The 21,293-nt window shown below is 44.7% G+C and overlaps 1 protein-coding gene across 2 annotated transcripts; it reads left to right on the top strand.

Annotated features, from left to right (window-relative positions):
• Nucleotides 1-1,538: 1,538 nt before the first annotated feature.
• Nucleotides 1,539-21,030, top strand: RSPH9 (radial spoke head component 9). Of its 2 annotated transcripts, none has more exons than XM_086744821.1 (5): nt 1,539-1,774; nt 2,030-2,192; nt 2,777-2,906; nt 3,483-3,629; nt 20,855-21,030. In XM_086744821.1, exons 1-5 carry the CDS (start codon nt 1,548-1,550, stop codon nt 21,013-21,015), a joined length of 828 nt encoding a protein of 275 aa, XP_086600947.1. In that variant the 5' UTR covers nt 1,539-1,547; the 3' UTR covers nt 21,016-21,030. The 2 variants fall into 2 exon arrangements, with proteins under 2 accessions (XP_086600947.1, XP_086600948.1); XM_086744822.1 differs by lacking the exon at nt 20,855-21,030 and adding an exon at nt 16,594-16,705.
• Nucleotides 21,031-21,293: the final 263 nt, after the last annotated feature.

Below are 21,293 nucleotides of genomic sequence, written 5' to 3'. Positions count from 1 at the left end.
CCGACTCGTATGAAATGCGTTTGGCTTACAGTTCTACTCTTTACTGGCCCGATGATAGCCGTAACATAAAATATTAACACACAGTTCTAGAGACATTAGTGATTAAGTGAGTTTACAAAGCCTGCAAATTCCTGTTCCCAGAGAGAAAGTTAGACTATGTCACAGTGGTAGGTGACAACATGGACAAAAAGTTTGTGGTCACTCCTGCATGTTCTGCACAATTCACATCAAAGAGAGGCGGTTAACCTTTGGGAATCTGAGTCGCTTTTTGTGTAGTGTAAGTAAAACTAACGGGTCAGGTTGTGTGCTGTATAGCTCATCACTTGACAGACAAGCAGGTGACAACTGTTACAGGCAGCAGTCCCAGGACCAGTGTTTTCCTTAGAAGTGAACAGGAAATGGATGAAAAAGAAATCCAAGAATTTACGATGTGGTGATGGATTGAAATGTAAGTGCACATACATATATTTATTTGTATAATGCACACATATAAAAGCTTAAAGTTCCTAAAGATGTCAAGCAGAAATTCTATTTGTCTAGGCAGCTGCACAACCTCATTACTTATTTATTGCATTGTGTATTAAGCTAGACTGCAATTTTTTTTTAGGGCAGGAGCTGTTCGTAGATGTGCCTGTAAGTGATTCAGCAAAATAAGTCCCTAAAGAGTGATCCAAGTGCTGTCATTTATAAATAAGCCCTGTGTTTATAGATGTACATGAGCTAGAAAAGATCAGTAAAAATGACACAGTAACTAGTGAGATTCAGAGGCTGGTTTTTTTTTTTTTTTTTTTTTTTCTGCTATTCATGGAAGAAACGAGGAAAATGGAGCCCTTTGTGGTATCCCAGCTAAGTTGCACTACAATAGTCCTGCTTTTCGGACTTACCGTTAGATTTAGGGCTCATGAAATTGAGGAACAGCTATGCAGGTCGGCCACCCCTAACTGCATGTGTGACGGGTCACTGCTTGTCAGTATTTCTGGGTCTCGAGTCGGGGTTAGCTTTACACAGGACCGGCAGGGCCAGGTCTGCCCGCACAGCCACGTCTGCCTGCGGGCTCCCTAGGGCTCTGCCTTCTCCTTCCTTGCTCTGGAGGAAGCCCGCGGCTGACCCCGAGACGGGGCACGGCCTCCCCGCCGTCACTGCCCTGCTCTCCTCAGCCCCTCGCGGAGCGAAGGCTCGGCCGGAGCCGTAAGCGGCGGCTGAAGCGCACGGGAGCTGCCATCACCCCGTGTCTGCTCAGGTGAGGGCCCCCCGCAACGGCTCCTCCGTCGCCTCCCGCCCGAGCCCTCAGCCCGAGCCAGCTGCCCTCCCGGGCTGGAGGCCCCGCACCGAGCAGCCGCCATTGCCCGCCTGCTCCCACCGGCGCCGTTTCCATGGCAGCGGAGAGGCGGATCCGCCTCGACCCCCGCCGCCGTTGCCAGGGCGCTGACTTTGATTGACGTTTTGAGCCGTTCCCTCCAGCGGAAGCACGCCGTCACCTTTGACCCCGGCGCCGCGGCGACGGCACCGGCGCGGCGTTGCCTGGCAACGGCGACGCCGGAGCCGCCATGGAGGCGGCGTCGCTACCCGCAGCGCTGGAGCTGGCGGCCAGCGGCGGCGCGGGGCTGAGCCCGGAGAAGCGGGCGGCGCTGGGGGCCTCGCTGCTGCTCCTCCAGCGCGACTACCGCTTCGAGCGGGTCTGGTTCTGGGGCTGCATCCAGGGCCTGCGCGGCGCCTACTACATCACCGAGGGGCTGGGGCCTGACCGCGCCGCGCCCCGCAGCCGCCTTTACAGGTGCGGAGGCCGGGCCGGACCGGGCCTCACCGCCACTCCGTACTGGGGACTGGCACTTCCCTGGGAGGTGGGACCGGGGAGGTCTAAACGGCCTCAGGAGGAAGGTTTGGGGGCTGGGGAGAGAAGAGAGGGGACTGGGGAGGGCTGCACAGTTCTCCTGGAGGGAGCCTTGCTGTGCCTTGAGGGGCCTGGTAAGGCTGCATGGAGCCCCGTGCTTCAGCAGGCTCGGGCCTGTGTCCTGCTTGTCTCTGGCAGCTTGAACTGCGTGGAATGGAGCCTCCTGCCACCAGTGACTGAGGAGATGGTTGCACAAGCTGAGCAGCTGAAGGGCCGCTTCCAGGGGGATCCTTCTTTTGAGTATGCGTACCCTGAGATAAATGCGCAAGATGCTGAAAGTGTGTTTGAAGATGGTAAGGAGGTAAATACAGCAAAACACTTTCAAACTCTCTTCACTATGGTTGTACCTCTTGAATTGGACAGGTGTTGGCTTCTCCTCCTTGTTTGTAATAAGGAGCCTGGGCCTGTGCTGAGGCAGAATACACAGTTTCCTCTTTGCTGTCATTGTGTAGCAACAGCTTCTTGATTGAACTCTTACTTCAGTTGCTCCTGGAGTTAGACATGGCTCAGAAATATTCTTTGTCCTTTGTCCTTTTTGTTTTATTATGCGTGGATGGTGCAGGTCCTCACTGCAGTGTCTGAAGCTTTACATAGGAAGTGCAGGTACCATTCTTTATAACTGAAGAGACAAGTCACAAGTAGCTTAATTGAGGAGGAAGAAAGGATGGATGAAGGGAGGGACAGGTAATTCTCTGGTGAGTCTAGACTGTCTGCTCCTAGCCACAGATCTTATGAGAAGAATATCTGATTTGTGGTCCTCCTCTTAGCGCCATCAGGCTCCAAGCTGATGAGTTTGTTGTGGTTTCTATTGTCACCTCAAGTTTATTTGCAGAAATGACAACAAGGAAAGCCCTGCCTTTAAAATTTGCCTATTTTTCCTTAAAGCACATGATCAAGGAGGAGGCCCGCCTCGTAGCTACAGTAGAACAGATAGACAGAGCAGTCGGTATCATCCCCCGGGGGGCATTTGTGAAGACTCCTTTTGGGTCTGTGCAAGAAAACAGGAACTTTGAAGGTAAATTCTCATTTTCTGTATCACGATCAACTGTACTTTGATCATAAAGGCTGTAAATTAAGATAACTTTCTCTAGTTGATGTTTTGATTTCAGGTTTATTTTTTCCTTGAGTAAGATGAATAGGGAGGAGAGCATCCAATGCCACTTATGTTCAAGTGCATGATTCAACTCTGGAAGGTGGGAGGAGTGGCAGAAATGGCTCTGAGTCATTAAACCTGTAGTTTCATTTGTCTATGTATAGTTTATGTCAGTGTTTAGTCAGTTTAGTTTTATGTCGGTTACAGCTGCAGTGAATTCTCCATCCAGATACAGGATGTAACCATATGGGCACAGAGAGTTGGTCTTGACTGGGTGCCCATTGCCTACCTGGGACTGCAGTTAGCATGGTCTGCAATGCACAACATCAGGGAGTACTGCCACACATTTCTGGCAAATCTTTGGTCTTCTGTGGAGTCCACTGGAGAAAGAGTGTGATTCTGTCCTGTGCTGTAGGCATTAGAGAAACAATGACATTTGATGGTATAATGTCTGTTAGCCTGGCTCACTGTATTAATGGTCACTGATGGCTGTTGCAGGTCTTTCTTTGACGGAGGCAAAAAAGTTAACTTCCTATTTCCATTTTACTGAGCCTGTTAACCTGAAGAATAAAACCCTGCTGGAAAAGGCTGATTTGGACCCATCCACTGACTTTCTAGACTCTCTGGAGCATGATATTCCACAAGGTAACGGTAGCAGAATCAACAGATACATGAAAGGGAAGGCAGTCTGAGTCACCTGGGAAACGCTGAGGCAACAAGGCGTGCGTTACTGTGGAGTTTGTATGCTTGGGAGAAGCTCCTGCAAATCTGTAAAGGAACTTTATCCTTTACTAAATATTGCACTTAATTCCCTTTTTAAGCAATTCTAAATGCTTACAGTGGCAAGATGTAAGTGTACCAGGGCTGTCACATTGCCACAACAGGTCTGACCACACCGCCACAACAGGTCTGACCACACCGGCAGTTACCTCCTCTGCCCTAGTGCCATATTCCCTCCTGACTTCTGCAAAGCCTGTGACAGCTGGTGTCCCTATGGTGGAGATAATTCACCAGTGATAAGGGGAATTTATGTGGTTTGAAGTATTTCACACCTCCTATCCCACCCAGTATTACTCTTCTTTATCTAAATGGGCTCTCATTAACACTAAGCTCATATCTCTGAGAGGCTGAATTCAAACTTTCCTTTGATAAACTGTGTCAGAAATGCTGTAGTGTGGAATAATCTGTACTCTAGTGGGATTACACACTGTGGAAGGATGAAGAGAGATGTGCATACCAGAATGTATCTTCAGTTCACATCTCTACTGTTCTGTTGGACAATTGTTAAATATATTTAAAGCCTTCCATCAATTCCTCTGGCAGGATATTTCTCTAAAGAGATGGGAATGACTTGTTATTTGTTTCTAACTGCTTTTTTCTGATTTGCTGTATTTTTTTTTTTTTGATTGGGCCAAGCATTTCCACATCCTGCTGTCTAGAAGGATTATTGGGACACAATCAGAACTTAGATTTGCTATTTTATTCCTATCCTGGAGCAGCAGAATAGGCTAGTGGGTGTCTTGTGCCAGATGGTATTGGCTGGAAGGACAGTGAATTGCCAGTGCTGTAAGTAGCTTTTCAGACTTTGTTTTATATATATATATATATATATATATATATATATATATATATCTCCCAATCTCTCCTTGGTCAAAAAAAAATGAGAATGAACCTAGTGAGCTCCTGCATGAATTCTGAATATTTTTGACGATTCAAAGCATAAACAGCACTAAAATATACGCCATTGCTCAACTTACTGGGAGTGTGCTTGCTGCAGTCATTTTCCAGAGGTGTAGTCTGGAGAGACAGCACATTTTTGCATACACTGGCTCACTGAGTTGTCCCTTTTGACTCAAAAAAGGTGGAGTTAGATCCTAGATACCTCCTAAGAAAGTTTTAGCTGTAGTTTCCTATGGTAATTCAGGCATTGCTACTGTTTGCATTTTTTCCCCTTTTTTTTCCCTAAGGTTTGTGGTAGGGAGACTTTTCGATTTCGTGAGGCCTGAAACCACAGAGCAACTGCATCAGGACATAAATCTGCCTTGCTTTCTATGTTTCCACTAGAAAACAGGCTCCGAGGGCTAAGAGCCTGAAGGCTAATTTGCATGACAGAGTTGGTTTTAGCCACCTTCAGCTGTGATGGAGAATGGTACCTTTGAAAGATTACAGATCTCATACTGAGTGTTTCTCATCTAGTTCAAGGAACTAGGCAACTGGCAGGTCATGCTGTATATTCGACATGAACATGGCAGTTTTGTGGAAGTCTTTAAATCCAATTTGACTTGTAGCTGTATTTTACCCAGTGGCAGATTGAAAGTGGGGCTCAGCTATGTCACTGTCACATTTGTCTTCCTGTGGCAACCTGAGGTCTGTGTAAGCATGAACCTTTGCCCCTTGCCGGGAGGTTGTTGCTGTTAGTGCAGATCTCAGTCTCCTCAAAAAATGTTACCTCTCAAAGACTACCTGAGCTCAAGTGCAGCTGAGTGCTTTTTAATGGAAGAGAAGATTCATCATGGTGCCTGTGCAGCACTGGCTGTATTGTCCTGCTCTTTTTTGGACTGAACCTGGGGATTGATGGAATGAGCTTGTCAGGCAAAGGAAGTAAGACAGGAACTGGTTACAGGATCGGCAAGGCATGTAGCCTCTCTAATTGCACTCTATCGCATGCAGATAGGAGCTCCAACATTAAAGAAAGATCAACCCACCCTCCTTTAACAAGCATTCTGGCTGCCTAAAGTACCGGTTGCTTGTGAAACTGTGAGGGGAAAAAAAGAACAGAGGGCAGACACAGGCTTTCTGCTGATTTTATCAGCATGGCTCTGCCAAAGTCACTCACTCCTGGTTGCAAGGCACTCAAACCCTGGTTCTTGGATTACCTTCCTTCAACTCTGCTACTGCATGTTGGTCCTGACCCAGAGCAGACAGTGCTTTTTCTGTTTCCTGACATGTTGTTCATAGCTTTGGCAAATCCCCTCCTTTTAACCTGAAGCTTTTCTTGCCTTTCCTGGCTAGATCTTCTCTTGAGCAGTTATCAGAGCAGACATAGGAATTCTCAAATCTATTGCATCTAGAATTGTGACTGAAGCCAGAATTGTCTCTGCCCTCAACAAATACACAAAAAGTGGTCTGAGGGTAAGTGACATCTGAGTGATGCTCCCAGCCTGTATTGGCTAGAATTCCGCAAGCATCTTAAAAGACCTAAACAACAAGACTGAAAGATTAAGGGGTGATTTTAACTTGTCCAAGAGTAACAACTCTGTTGGAGTAGTTTTCCTTATTAACTGGAGACTGAGCATCTGTGATGGCTGTCAGGGGGGTAACTGTCATAAAATGTATGGTGTGTCATAGGAGAGCAGAGGTGTTTTACAGAATGGAAAGTTGGAGGCAGAGAGAAGATTTTATATGACAGCTGAGAGGTGGGAAGAAAGGAAGTTAAAACTGTGTTGAATAAAGGAAACAATGGTAAAAGGAGAGCATTCAGTGCAAGACTGGAAAACCTGGAATTTTGTAACAAAACTGTCTGCCACTCTTATCTTTACCAGTGATATCTGTGGTGATTGCAGGTTCCAGATTCTGTGTCTGTCTATCAGGTTATCTGTGCACTTTAAGAGTTCAGAATCATACTGTGACTCTGTCTGTTTTTTCTTGGTGTTTCAGCTCCCAGAGGTAAGTGACTGCGTGACTTAGCTTTTATAAAAAAAAAATACATTTTGAAAATGATTGTAGAGAAAAGTGGGGGAATATGAACCATTTCTCAAAAGCAAATTCAGTCAGTTTATTCCCTTTAAAATCTCCAGCTCTCTGAGCCAAACCCGTAATTTTGAGTGGCCTGACTCATTATTTTTGAATATGGAGGGGTTGCCGTACTGATCTTCTGTCACTACAGTATCAGATCGTGTAATGCTTCATTCTGATCCAAATGGCCAGCTGGCCAGAACGTTGCATGCTGGGATCTGTAGGTTTTGCTGGCCATATGTCTGCATTAAAGATAAGCTTGTTTGCTCTAGCCTAAGCACACAATCTGCTCAACTTTATGCACAATTAGATGTAGCCTTTCAGCTGCTGGCAGCATGGTCCTTTCTGCTGCATGGAGTTCAGCACCCTGGGCGACAGCATTTCAGGAACTAGAGTTGTGGCAGTTTTACATGTGCTTGTAGATAATGGCATAGTAAAGCAAATAGCAATAATTCCTAGCATGCCTACAGCGTTTTCACTTGATGACCTAATGTTGTGTAGATATGAAATAGTAGTCACTTGTCGGGCATTGGCATGATGGGGAAAGTGAAAACAGGGGAGGAAAGATGATTTTACTGTGACCATGGTCAGGCAGTGCTACATTCTGCAAGGATAAAGGAAGGGGTTAGAAGAAAGCCTAAGGTACTAGTGTAGAATGGAAAGCTTGGGAGGAAGCAAAATAGAGGCTGGATAATTCAGTTCTTTGGTGCTTTCAAACTACAGTTCAGAAAAGCAATAACTTGACTGAAGATTTGTAACAGATTACTGACTCAGATCACTTTGATATGGAGATAAGGGACAGCAACAAGGCACTGTTAAAAACTGATGCAGTAGGGGAGATATGTCAGAAGCAAAGGGAAAGAAAAACATAGCTAGAAAAAGATATGAGTGGAAATAGGATTTCTTTGAGAAGAATATATTCAAAAGTTGTGACTCCCAGTCAGAAAATAGCTGCTTTTGGCTGAAAGCCTACCACACTTCAGTAGTGGAGTAAAAGTAGGAATTAGAATAAAATAAAAAAAGCCATATAAAAGGAAATGCAGAACAATTGGGAACAATTGATAATTTATGTAAACTGGAGTTGATAATGACTACAGAATGACAAAAGAAGCCAGGATAATATAGAGTAATCCATGACAACTTTAAGGAGGATTTTTTCAAGTATATTGAGAGGAAAAGAAAGCATAGTAATGCTACTGGAAACTGTCACTAAATGGTGACAGCAAAAAGGCTGATAAAAATGTGGAAGGGCAGAAATGCTCAATATTTTTTTTTCTGCTTTGTTTTTGTAAAGAATATGGACTCACATCAAATGAAGACAATAAAATACTGTTTCAGACAGTTTTCAGACTATTGCTAAGGCGAATACTTAGGCAATATTTTCTGCTCATTAAAAAATTTAAATGGTAGAGCCAGAGAAGCTACTCCTCAAATCATTATCTCAGGAGACTTGTGGCATACTTACAATGCTAACCTTTAATAAATCCCAGCATTGCAGAAATATTCCTCTAAACTGCTCTTGATTAGTACTTGTAATTCAGAAATCACTGAATGAGTGTATTTCTGGGAGCAGTCAGTCAGGGCTTCAGCTGGGACCAGTGCCCATACTGATATTCTTCAATTTATTTATAAATGATCTAGAAGTAAAGGATTGGTGGAGAGACAAATAATGACAAGGGCAAGAGGTCTACACAGATCCGGCAAACTCGGCTTACTTAAATAAAGCACATCTTGATGTAGCTACCTGCAAAATGACGTATCTAAGAGCAGGGACTGGAAGCCAGGCTTGTATTCTAGAAGCTGTGGCTCTGAAAGGAAATCCAGGCACAACCCACTGAACATTAGCTCCCAGTCGGATCCTGAGACTTAAAAGGCTAATTTGATCTATAGATATATAAACAAGGGCGTAGCAGATAGGGACAGGGAGGTGACTTTACTTGTGCATATGCTGTTAATGGAATCAGAACTGGATTATTGCACATTGCAAAACTGGAAAGTTGCAGAAAAGAGCCACAAAATGATTCAAGGGCTGGTGAGAGACATAAACAGTTCAATCTGTTTATCTTACAGAAAAGAACATGAGAATGACTGTATTACACTGTGTAAATACTCCATGGAATTTAAATATTGGGTACTGAAGATCTATTTAGTATAGCAGAGAAAGGCATAACAGGAACCAGCAGCTGAAAATCATAGCCAGAAAAAAAACTAAAATGAAAAATTTACACATTTTAACAGTGAAATGATGATTACCAGCTAGCAAGGGCAGTGGATGAATCTGTGTCTCTTGGTATTGCAGCATCATGCTGGATGTCTCCCTGGGAATTGTGTTTTAAACAAATGTAAATATAAGTTGCTAGTCCTGGACATGAGTAGCTGAGTTCAGTTTAACGGGCAGTGGTATGTGGGAGCCCAGAACAGATGATTTCCTGGTATGCCTGGCTGTAAACTTGTCGACAGCCATGGAGGGTGATATTTAGCTCAGGCTACTTCATTGTCAGTGACAATAACACAAAGATGACAATGGATTGCTGAGACAGCGACTCCAAGCGCAGGACTCTCAGTAGGGTTGGCTTTGCTTCCTGAACTATAACGCCTGAGGGCTCAGAAGAGGACTGAGGAGATTCCGGACTTATCGCTGTCCGTTGTGGAGGGTGAACTGAGGAGCCAGGACCCCTCAGATGTAGTTGCTGCTATTGTAATGCTGGAAGAGATTTTATAGCATCACTCTAAATAGGTGTACAGTGGCAACATGGATCATAGTGAGTCTTGTCCACTTGATGTTTCCAAGATTCAGTTAGAGGAAGGGGAGAAGTGCCGTGCCTAGACAGAAGACCATTTCAGCTCCTTTACGATTTTGACTGTGGAGGAGGTGACAGTCACTCAGTCTGTAACTCTATTTCTTCACCCAAATGTGCAGTGTTTTTGGAGTGCTCCTTATACAGCATTACAGACAAAAGGATTGGTGACTATTTCCTTGGCTGAATACTTTGGGCACTAGCCTTTCTGTAAGCTTGCTGAACAGTAGCGTGGGTTAGAACACTAACCTCCTGTCCTCTGAGCTTCATTAGCAGGCTCTGTATCAGTTTAGCAGAAGCTGGTGCTTAAGGTGGAGAGGTTGCATTTTTAAGTGGGAGATAGTTTCCTTTGGCCACTCTCAACGGCCATTATGGTAGCCCCATCTTGGGTACCCCAAAGCCCAGGAATAAGAGGTTCAGGAGACACAAACCTGTTTTATCTCCATGCATTAACACAGCTAATTAACTCCCTTTTGACCCTCCCTCCAGGCAATTAATCCCCTATCAGCCTGTCTCCAGCCATTTGAAGAGTCTGTGTCTGCAGAGGTATTTACAACCCCTAGCTAGCCAGCAGAGAGCAAGCTGGTCCGTTATCAGGGCTCTAAGACAAATGGCTGCCTATCTCCCCAGTGGCCTTGCAAAATCCAGCAAAGTGCTATGCTGTGCTGGCCACCTACTTTCACCCAGCCTCCCTTCTCCACTAACATTTCACAGATGTGACCTGAGCCCTCCCCTTTCATTGCTTAACAATAAGCAGCACCTCCCCAGCTCTGTGAAAGCTGAGAGCAAGAGCACTTTACTTCTTAGCCTGCCAAGAGCCACATGGGGACAAGGCTTTTCAAGCTGTCTCACTGAAATCCAAACTAAAAGACTCATAATGAATGAGAGGGCAATGCTTCATGTTAGCGAGGATAAAAAGAGGTAGCCAAAACATAGACCAAAATACCTAGTGTGGCTCACAGCTATCCTCATTCCTGGTTAGGAGAGGTGATCGTTAGGCGTGGTGAATGTGTGAAACTGAGCTGCAGGGTCCCGTGGAGTTACCTGACATTTACACAAGTGGTTTTGACAAACAATTTTATAACACAGTGGTACAGAAGGAGTAAACTGGATTAGTGTGCATCAGAACAGTTGGCTTTCAGATGTGGGAACTGAACCAAATAGCTGACTCAGTGGGTCGTTAAAGCACTGGTACCTGAATTTCTCTGTTAAAACAGAAGTCGGCCATCCCTATGAATAATTCTAGGCTGGCCGTAGCTGCTGCCTTCCAGCAGGGCGCACTATGGTGCCAGCATTGTCAGTGCCGGGGACGGGAAAGGAAACCACAGAAAAGTAAAATGAGAAAGAAAAGCACCAAGAACAGCATCAAATTGAGGAGAAGGTATGGCCTGTCTTTCCAGGCTGTGTGTGGTATCTTGACCCCCTAAACTGTAGGTATAGTGAAGAGACTCAGTCTCTTCCAAGCTTAGGCAATTTCTGGAATGGTCACTGGGCTTTTCAACAGCTTTCTTAGCATCCTTAGTGATCGCAGGCATGCAGTGGACATACACAAATACATAAGCATGTCTCCTGTGTCCTTCAAAAGTAGAGACACGCTTCATTTTTGCTAGTGATGTATGGACTGGGGAGCCTTTATAGGCTGCTATGGCTACTCCTGCAGTGACCCAGGAGAGCTGCCTAGGAGCAATACAAGCTGTTGTCCCTCCTACAGCTGGGATGCTGCTCAGAAGTTCAAGATTGGACTGGAATTTCTCACGTAGCAATACAACAGGAGGACTCCAGAGCAAGTTAGTATTATAGCTTTTGACTGGCTGTCCATAGTCTGCTTTGCTTTCTGGAAAGGAGTCTGTTTTCCTTGGGCATTGTGTCTATGCGTAATAAAGTAGTGCATTCACTGCTTTTGGGTCCATGTCTGTATCACCTCGGAGTTCTTGTTTAGTCAGAGGCCTTGGATGAATTTCTACTGAAGCAGGGCTGCCCATCAACTGAGAGCTGTAGTGGAGTCCTTTGCCCTCCTGACTGCTGCAGTGAAAGAATGAGGACAGAACCAGAGTCTTCATAGCAGCTTTCCAGGGATTGTATTTAAAGTTTTTTTTTCCTCCTCAGTAAAAGAAATCATTGCCCACCCTGTCTCTATTTCAGCTCCTGGTTCATTTGACGTGAAAAGGAGATGAACTTTTTACTGAACTGATAGGAAGTTCTGGTCAAGCCTCTTAGAACCAGAAGTTGTAGTTTTATCACCACATCAGTCAGCCTTGGCCTAACCCTTTCTCTAGGGAATAATGAAAAATTACTTGCAGGGGAAAGCCTAGGCCAGTCTGTGTGTCACTGAAGTCACAAGGAGATCAGCTTGTGCTAGGAGTGATCTATTTCTGAAGGGGGCTCCATGCAAGGAGTGGCAGTTCCTACCTGCGCAGCAGTTGGCATTGGTGCCAGCCCTGTGTATAGCTTTTCTTTGCTGTGTGCTGCCCCTTTGGCCATAGAAGTTTTGCAGGGAGGGAGTCAACAGGCGTTGACTTATTTTACTGTACACAAATATCATAGGAACTGAAATTCTGCATGCCGAAGGGGTGTCTGGCTGTGTGTAGAGGGAGAAGGACAAGGGACAGTTGGGTCCCTTGTCTATATCTATGGGTATATTTGTACAGCAGCTGTGCTGTGCAGAGATTGCTAGGCTATCACAGGCATTGGAAGATGCTTAGCTATCTTTAGTGTTCAGAATTAGCTTGAGTATCAACACAACTGCGCTATGCTGTGTGGATGAGCTCAGTGTGACAGTGTTCTCAGAAACTAGTAAACTCTTCAGGTAATTTCAGCCAGAATTCATATCTAGCTTAGTATGAAAACACTGACAGTTTATAATCTGTGCCATCTGTTCCTCGTCCTAAGCCCTTTTAACTAGTCCTGCTAACGACGATGAGGGAAGAAGTACAACTCGGGGACTGACAGAGCTTGTAGCCTTGCCCCTCCTGCAGGGGAGTGAACTGGATGTGCTCTAAGCATTCGGTGAGTATTGAATCCCAGCATCAACTGCTTTGTATTCTTTCAGAATTCAGAGATCAATGTGAGGTTCTTTGCCCCTAATCCAGCCCCTGTTCATCATTATCACCGCCTCAAAGTGGCCAGTGCTTTGTTATCAGGAGAGGCAAAATCTTACAAGGTGGCCATAATCTCTTCTGAGAGTCAGACAGATATTCTCCCGTGGGTAAGAAAGTGACAGTGACCGAAAGCTCTAGGGGGAAGCAGGCTAGAACAAAGCTGTCCATTGCATCCTTTCATCAAACTGTTAATCTTTCTTTCAAAGACATCACATTTGTTTGGTGACAAAAGCCCCAAAGAAGCTGAATTGAGCCTGAAATCCTGTAGCAAGATTTAGAGGAAGCGTCTTTCATTCAGAGCAGGGAGGGGCGAGAGACTCCTTCTTTTTCTTCCTACCAACCAATGGGCTCACAGAAGCCCACGAAGGTGACGGATTAATGCAGGGGCTCCCCAGGTAGATGCTACGTGACTCCTGGCACGCTCCAAAAACGTTTCCACAGCGACCAGCTGAACAAGAAATATGGAGTGTGACGGGATCCAGCGTAAACCTGTGCTTTGGAAGAAGGGTGCTTTGCCACTCAGAGATTTCTAAATTTACTACAGAAGGGCCAAGATATAATGATCTGTATTGTAGTTGTCAGAATCCAAATAGCAGGGAATTTAATTTGTATTTCCTTGTAAGTTTTGATCGCATATTGTCTTGCTATTTCCTCTAGTGCACAGCCCCATTCCAAATCTTTGTTCTGGATGCTTTCTGTGCAAAGTCTGCATCCTTTTTTTTTTTTTTTTTTTTTTTAACAAAAAAAAATAGTAAAAAAGATTCTAACCCTGTTCTAATTGTCAGGTGGATTTAGGACTAAAGAGCAAACTAACTGGGCTATAAGGGAGGCTGTAATTTGATGTGTATTACTTCTGTGCTAGCTTTTTCATTCCTTCCCATCCTCTGCTGCTCATTTATGTCTGTGTCTTGTCCCTTGGCATTGCTAGCTGTGCAGCCAGATTCCAGCTGGAAAAATAACTTTATTTTCAACTAGACTATTTTTCACCCGGATCATTTTCCTGACCTGGTTCACTGAGCAGTAAATAAACACTTTTGTGGTCTCTATGATGGAAGTGATTGGAGGGTGGCGGAGGGGAGAAGTAGGGGGGAATAAGGGTTTGAGGGCAGAGGCTGCTTCAACTGGATTAAGCAGCACTGTTGTCTAAGTGTGACCTGAATTTCACTCAGTACTTGGAGGCACCTGAATACTGTGCATCTGGGACAGCATTGCAATCCTTGAGTCTTCCTTGTCAGCAGGAAACAGGTACTTTGTGTGTAAACGAAAGACCTAGGCCTGTCTTAATCATTTGTGCTGCAGAGGCGTCCCCAGTGGGAGAGGATAATGGAGAGAAAAAGCCTCTGAAGTAAGATCATTTTACTTCAAGATCTGGGCATGGTTGTATTTGTGTGTCAAAGATGTGGCAGGCGTTAGGACCATGCAAGAGCTGCTTGGCAGCATCTGACTGTTTGTAAGCAGTGCTTTTCAGACTCCGGTGGCTTTTTAAAATAGTACTGAACCTGCAACCAGTCTGTGTTTTTATTTAATTGTTATTAAATAGTTATATGGGGAATTGGAAATATTGACAGCAGTGTTAACATATGGGGTGCAGGTGGCATGTCAAGCAAATGAAAGAGATTTAGTCTGCAGCCAGTACGCGGCATGAAGGAGTTTGAGCCCCATGTAAGAGTGTTTGGATGTGTCCGTATGGCTGGTAAGCTGTGCGTGAAATGTCCGTGTGGCGAAATGTGTTGAGAGCCAGAGCACAGTGACCTTTCCTTACAATTGCTCTGCTTTGCAATTTGTCTTTGTTCCCTACAGACAGCAAATTGGAAGTAGGAAGCTCTTCCCAGTGTAGATTTTCTGTTGGAGGAAAATGGAAGCTAAATCCCATGGGTGTAGTGTACCTTTGTCAGAGCTAAGTGCTTGGGATCGCACAGCCAAGCAGTGGCTGCTTTTACAAAGGGAAATGGTTTTGTTGCCCCTGTCTGGGTGTTAATATTTGTCCTGTAACTCCGTACTTCACTCTCACTCAGAACTGACTGCAGCAAGATCTGTTATAACCTGCTCTTGTGGCAGCATATTGCGTAAATGGTCAGAGCAACCATGCTGTAGCTGTTTTTCCCTTGAGACATTTCCTCCTTTGAAGAGGAATTGATAATGTCACTTTTATGACCCTCTGTGAGCTTTTGCGACACGGAGCCTCTGTATCAGGCTGTCTAGCTTTTAAAGCTGTTTCTTCTCAAGCTTATGCTGAACTGCATTGCTGAATCACCTCCAAAGCAGCAATGTTATAAGAGGTCATACTGAAAGTGGACCAGTTATGGCAGGAAAGTTCTTCTGCAAACAGCCCTCTTAAAAGGCTTTTGTTTAAAAGCTAATGTCTCACGCACCCTATTGCCTTTGTGAATTACAAGATTCAGCCCGTAGCTGAGACAGACACGGGGGATGAGACAGGGATTTCTATTGGCGACTGGAAAGGAAGAAGAAGCTGAGAAGGAGGTTGACTTTTGAAATTCAGCCCTGGTGTCCTGGCAGCTGTTGAAGGGCCATAAAAAAGGCAGTGGTTTAACACTGGGTGAGCATCAGGATCTTCAAAAGCACTTTCTTGTTTGGGAAAGATGTAAGGAACTCCTCACAATTTCTCCCTGTGTTTGGAGGGGTGTAGGCTGCAGCCTGATCCAAAGAGGGAATAGGAAGCTCCAGATCTTCATCCAGCGGATATTTTTCCCATGCTCTTTCCTCCCACACAGCAGTTCCCTCCCTTCCCTTCTGGAGCAGCAACAGGCAATAGTTTCAGCACAGACAGTGCTTGGCTTCCTTAGGTTTGCTGGGTGCAGCTTAAGAATTAACTTGCTCTTTAAAAAAAATGTATTTTGAAGAATGGAAACCTCACCAGAGCAGTGTTACTGTGAGAAATCTCTAGCGTGAGAGCAATGACCTCCAGTTCCCTGCACCTCAGCAAGCTTTGCATGATGAGTGAGGTAAACTCTGCTGCCTGATTGAGGGACAATACGGGCTACAGCTTTGCACGTAGATGCAAGTTAAAATCAGTATTTAACTCTAGGAAAGCCAACTTTTACTTGCTGTCTCCTAGTTCTAGTTGTATTCCCTCCAATGCAAATAATAATAATTTGGTTTTTTTTCCTGACATCTTTTATCTGAGAGTCTTGGTGTACCTTACAGACTGATGCTCTGAGCTTCCCAGCCTCCCAGTAAGAGGGATGTTGTCTGACACAGGGGCAATGACAACACAGGGACTGACATGGGATATTCTGAGCCAATGTCAGAAAGGACTTGAACCCAGCATCCTTCTTCTGCATTTTTATAGTAATGCAGACCTACACCTACCTAAGCAATGATTTTACTCCAAGAAGCATTTGTAATAGCAGGGAAGTTAAAAAAAAAAAAAAGAAAAAAGGATAAAAGCAGCATTTAATTTTCATAGTTCTCATATCTTTTTATATTGTGTTATTAAATGCATTTCTAAGGCATTCTCTTGAAGGAGGAAAGAAGCCATATTCATTTTAAGCTATTATTTCATACTGTTCATTAGCTACTGATTAAAGTACTTTTAGAGTGATTTATGACATCATTATTTCAAACTCCTACAAGAAAGGTGGGCCTGAAAAAGCATCTTGTTCTTTGAAGATTGTGAGATTTGAGCTGTGATGGAAGATAATGCAATTCATAGAATCATAGAATGATTTGGGTTGGAAGGGACCTTGAGATCATCTAGTTCAAATCCCCCTGGCATTGGCAGGGACACCTTCCACTAGACCGGGTCGCTCAAAGCCCATCCAGCCTGGCCTTGAACACTTCCAGGGAGGGGACATCTACAGCTTCTCTGGGCAACCTGTTCCAGTGTCTCACCACCCTCACAGTAAATAATTTCTTCCTAATATCTAATCTAAATCTACCCTCTTCCAGTTTAAAACCGTTACCCCTTGTCCTTTCACTACATACCCTTGTCAAAAGTCCTTCTCATTTTTCTTTTAGACCCCCTTTAGGTACTGGAAGGCTGCTATAAGATCTCCCTGGAGTCTTCTCTCCTCTGGGCTGAACAGCCTCAACTCTCTCAGTCTGTCTTCATAGGAGAGGTGCTCCAGCCCTCTGATCATCTTCGTGGCTCTCCCCTGGACAACAGGTCCATGTCCTTCTTATGTTGGGGGCTCCAGAGCTGGATGCAATTGGATCTTTCAAGGAGAACAACTTTCTCTGTGTCTCATGAGTTCAAGTATTAATTGTATTTTCTGGACCATTTCCTCAAATGCTACTAATGTGGTGAGGTATGGAAAAAAAAAAAGTACTGAGATAATGGGCCCTAATTTCCTCCTTTAAATAAAGGGACCAAAATAAGCAGGTGTGTTCCAGAACTTTAATGTGATGTCTTATCAGAAGGCAGACACCAGCATCGTGTATCAAATGCAGTTTCTGAATGGGTTTTGTGTGTTGCAAAAGTCCAGTCTGGAAAAGTATACTGAATAAATTACCTTTGATAGCTGGGTTAGAAAAATGTCCCCAGTGATCTGGTTAGTAAAACAAGGAAGGTGGCACTGCTCCTGCTGTTTGGCTCTGCAGAATACAGAGCAGCTCTATGACTAATCATCATTCTGGCTGAAAATAGAATCTGAGTGAAAACGACATTAGTTTCAGGCAGTTTCTTATAATTTTTCCTGTCCTCAGCTTACATTGTGTCAGTCCAGTTGGGACTGCCTTTCAGTAACCTGCTTGTTTTGTTCAGGTCCTCATTTCACAGGAAGACTTATGCAGCATCAGCAAAACTTTATTGTCCATATTTGCATAGAACTAGATGCGGAGTCAAGGATCAGAGAAGAGCTGGAAAGTATAACAACTTAATATTCCCCAAAGGTCTCACATTTATGAAGTGACAAATTTGAGCCCTTTGAGAGTTTGCAGCTTGGAGAGATGATAGGGAAGTGAAGCAGCTGCACATCACAGCCTTCAGAGATCTAGCATAAAAGTGAATGGAGCTGTCTTCAATTACATCTGTCCATTTCTGCTGGGTGTGAAGGTGCATGCGAAGTTCCTTTGATCCGCAGTTAACTGCTGATAAATACTCTGCAGAGACTGATAAGCCTGTGTGATACTGGGTAAATGTTCTGAGGAGATCATGGATCCATGTATATATTGCCCCAGAGCATAGATTGGAGATTTAATCAAGTTGAACTCTTACCTTCTCTGCAAATTTTCCCTCTCACCTTTCCCACTTGTCATGCTCCAGGCATTTATTTTTGTTCTTTGTAAATAGTTTGGGGCAAAGGGTTCATCTGTGTACATGAGCATACATACACAAGCTAGCACATGTAGTCAGGCTGCTGGATGGTTCCAATATGTTGGGAGGCATTAGCAAACTAGATAATCCCTAAAGGCTTTCACCACCCCATAAGGCAGGACAGTCCTATCCTTGACAGACTTGCTTCTCAGAGGACTGGTCCTAAATCAAAGACAATGAAAGTTCATCATTCCATTATCTTTTTCCAAAAGTTTACAGTCCGTCGTCCCCCCCCCCCACCCCGCAAACCAGCATGTAAAGCTGCAGCGAGAACCACCAGTATTTGGATGAAGGGCTTGCAGAATGTTTCTGCAAGCTCAAGCTGCAAGAACCCTGCAGTGAAAGCAAAGTTAGTTCAGTGTTCAAAGGAGAAATGGAAAAATGTGTTTGTCACAATTACATTCAGACCTATTTGCCTGCCACTTGTTGCTCAACACCCCTCTGCATAGTCTAGCTACTGCCACTAGCAAATGCTGAAAACTTGTAGCGGCAAAGTTCAATAAACTGTTGGAAGGCGTGTCCTTTGACAGCAGATGGCCTTGTAGTAAAGTGTTCTTAATCTGGATTTCCATGCTACCCAAGTAGTGAAGTTTCTTTATAACATATCGATTTTGTCAGAGACCCAGTCAGTCAGAATTTGTAATCCCAGTGGCTGAACCATAATATGTGTTTTTACTCCAGGTATGACAAAGATCCAGTCCAGTTTGTGTCCATACAAATGGCACTGAAGAGACTGCATGGGAGACTGGGGTTGCCTTGTAGGTGAAACCACTGCTTGTGAAGACACTAGCTCATGTTTTAACTAGGACCTGAGCAAAGAATGTCACAGTACAAGGAAGGTGAAAAGATGGCACACACCTGTACTGATCGTGCCCTATACTAAGTAGTGCTTTGCTTTACTGTGATTCCAGCTGCTTGTCTTTAGTGGAAACATGAAGCTGAGCGAGTCAGAAGTAAGCTCTCCAGTGCAGAAATCTCATGAGTCTTTAAAGACTGTGAATGTCTCCTTTGTACTTGTATCCTGCAGACAGAGTCTGTTTGTCAGAAGGTTCGGTGACTGTTATGGAAGTTATGGGTTCTTGCTGTTCATTTAGTTCCCTGTTTGCACATAACTGAAGAGATTGAAGATGACACAGGACTTAGGTTGTGCATATTATGGTATGACAAACCTGTGGAACTTGCTACTGAAGGAGACCGGGAAAACAATGGTGTCCAAGAAACTTTTGAAAAATAGAGAAATACAACGAGAAGAGATAGGTGACAGGTGAACAGCACAACTCGTGACACCTGGTTTTACAGGGCTTTGAATTGTGTTCTTCCTTTCTGATTCTGCAGACACCATATGTATGTTTCCCCTCAACTTCACTCCTCCCTCAAGCCCTCTACCACTTTAGTTTGCCAGGAACTGCATAAGATGCTACATGTACTGCAAGTGAGCGTGCAAGAGCCCAAAGCTAGGCAAACACTGATTGCCCAGCTAGCTGCTGCCTCTTGGCTGCCAGGCAAGCCAAACAGCCTGTGCTTCCTTGCCACTGCTGGCAAGCCAAATAGCTTCAGGAACTATAGTAAATTCCTGGGCCATGTCCTGTGGTGACCTGTTGTAGGAACTTGTGGTGTTAAAGCCCTTCAGCCCTTTGTCGGATGTGACTAAAATTGGCCAAGAGTCAGAAGTTAGTGGGAGGCGGAGGACTGGCAGCTGACAGCCATCACAGAAGCCCTTCCCCAGGCTAACCGTGATATGAGTAAGCATGAGTCATACCATAAGTTGATGAGCCTAAAATTATCTACAAGGATGAATACCGTCTAACTAGCCCAATACATTATGGGCTTTCTGCTCACTCTGGAATTGACAGATTTTGTCTTTGGGTGCGGATAGGCTGACCAGTTGACTCTAGGCCAGTAGTAGCCTGACAGCTCTGACTGCATTTCTTTTTTTTTAATTTGGGTCTAGTGCTTTTGCTTTTAGATGGAGATTCAGCAGGAACCTTCTTCCCTACATTGTGGCCTCTAGGCATTACTGATTTGGTGCTGCAGCTGGTATTTTCTTCTCCTGGCAGCTCCTTGCCCTCTGGCATTGAATCCAAGCTGATGCTCCAGCCCCCTCCCATCCGGCATTGTTCCCAGGCTGTCGTGTCAGATGCAAAACAAATACTCAGTGGCTCAGAGCTCCTTGCATCCAGGAGAAACTGCATTTTCACACTGGCTCTGAACCTCCTCTGCAGAGCCAAAGCAAAATTAATGCGGAAAGTAATCCCTTTGCCCCTACCACGCACATCCTCTTCAATGGTGGAGCCAAGAAATACTGAAAAGAATTAACCTTTTCTGCAAATTTCTCTGAGATAGGAAATACCTTGCTTTTCACTTTCTCTTCTTCCTCTTTCCCAGTAACTGCATCAGGGAAACCAGTCTTCCCTGGAGCAGAAAAGCATCTTCTTTCTCTTCCCACTACTAATGCTACAAGTTTTTTTTAAGAAGAAATTTCATACATATGCAGGATTGCTATAGCTAGACTTGGCTCTCTATAGCTGTTAGCTAGACCAAGTAGGTGGCAGAGCTTGTTAGAGTAACTGCTGCCCACTCAGAAGCAGCCAAGAATAGCTGTACCCTCTCCTAAGGATAAAGTATACAAGTCTGGAGTTCCAGGGGTCCCTTCCTGTGACGCATGACATTACCATCTTAGCCATGGGAATATGCTGCCGTGTGAACCTAGACACAGACATCCAGAAATAAGGGCAGCCTGTAATCCTGAACTGACAAAAAAAAAAAAAAAAAAAAAGGTCATAAAGGTTTCTGGTCTCCCTGACTTCCCTCTTTTCAGGTGTCACAAAGTCCAGTGCAGCCTTGTACACTAACTGGTCAGGCAGAACCCACTGGCAGTCCTTCTCTCAGCTTAGGGACAGCCTGCTCCAGGAATACTGCCTCTTTCTCCTTTGCAGTGACTCATTAGCACATGTTCTCGCACAGGCTCCTGGGCTGTCCAGCTAGAGAAGGGAGGCACTGTGGTGGTACTGCGGAGCCTGCTGTGGCTGGGACTGACGTTCTACCACGTCCCAATGACCAAGCAATATGGCTACATCTACTTTGGCACTGGTGAGAAGAACTTAGATCTGCCCTTCATGCTGTGACTCTCCTGTCTGGGACGAGGACTCAAGAACATTTAGATTTTATACTTAGGAGATTTTTGTTTACTGCTTGTTCTAATAAATGTGTGAAACCTCTGCACTTTGAGCAGCATTCTTTTGTGCCTGGACTCTGGCCCTGATTCTTCTCCTAAGACTTCACTGTGTGCAATCCTCCCTCAACTCCAGATTGAACTCCCTGTAATGTGTCACTGCAGATCCTTTAGATGGTAACAAATGGCACTTTCTTCCATGACGGGCGAAGCCCTAGGTCAGAAATCAAA

The sequence above is a fragment of the Chlamydotis macqueenii genome, chromosome 3 (genome assembly GCF_036417535.1).
Source record: "Chlamydotis macqueenii isolate bChlMac1 chromosome 3, bChlMac1.mat, whole genome shotgun sequence".
NCBI lineage: Eukaryota > Metazoa > Chordata > Aves > Otidiformes > Otididae > Chlamydotis > Chlamydotis macqueenii.
This window is presented reverse-complemented; position numbering and strand designations above follow the sequence as displayed.

Bases quoted from the DNA above. Each gene is read 5' to 3' on its own strand.
- RSPH9 (XM_086744821.1), top strand. From the start codon at position 1,548: ATGGAGGCGGCGTCGCTACCCGCAGCGCTGGAGCTGGCGGCCAGCGGC. The intron at 1,775-2,029 runs GTGCGGAGGCCG...TGTCTCTGGCAG, and splicing joins CCCCGCAGCCGCCTTTACAG to CTTGAACTGCGTGGAATGGA. The intron at 3,630-20,854 runs GTAACGGTAGCA...GTTCTCGCACAG, and splicing joins GGAGCATGATATTCCACAAG to GCTCCTGGGCTGTCCAGCTA.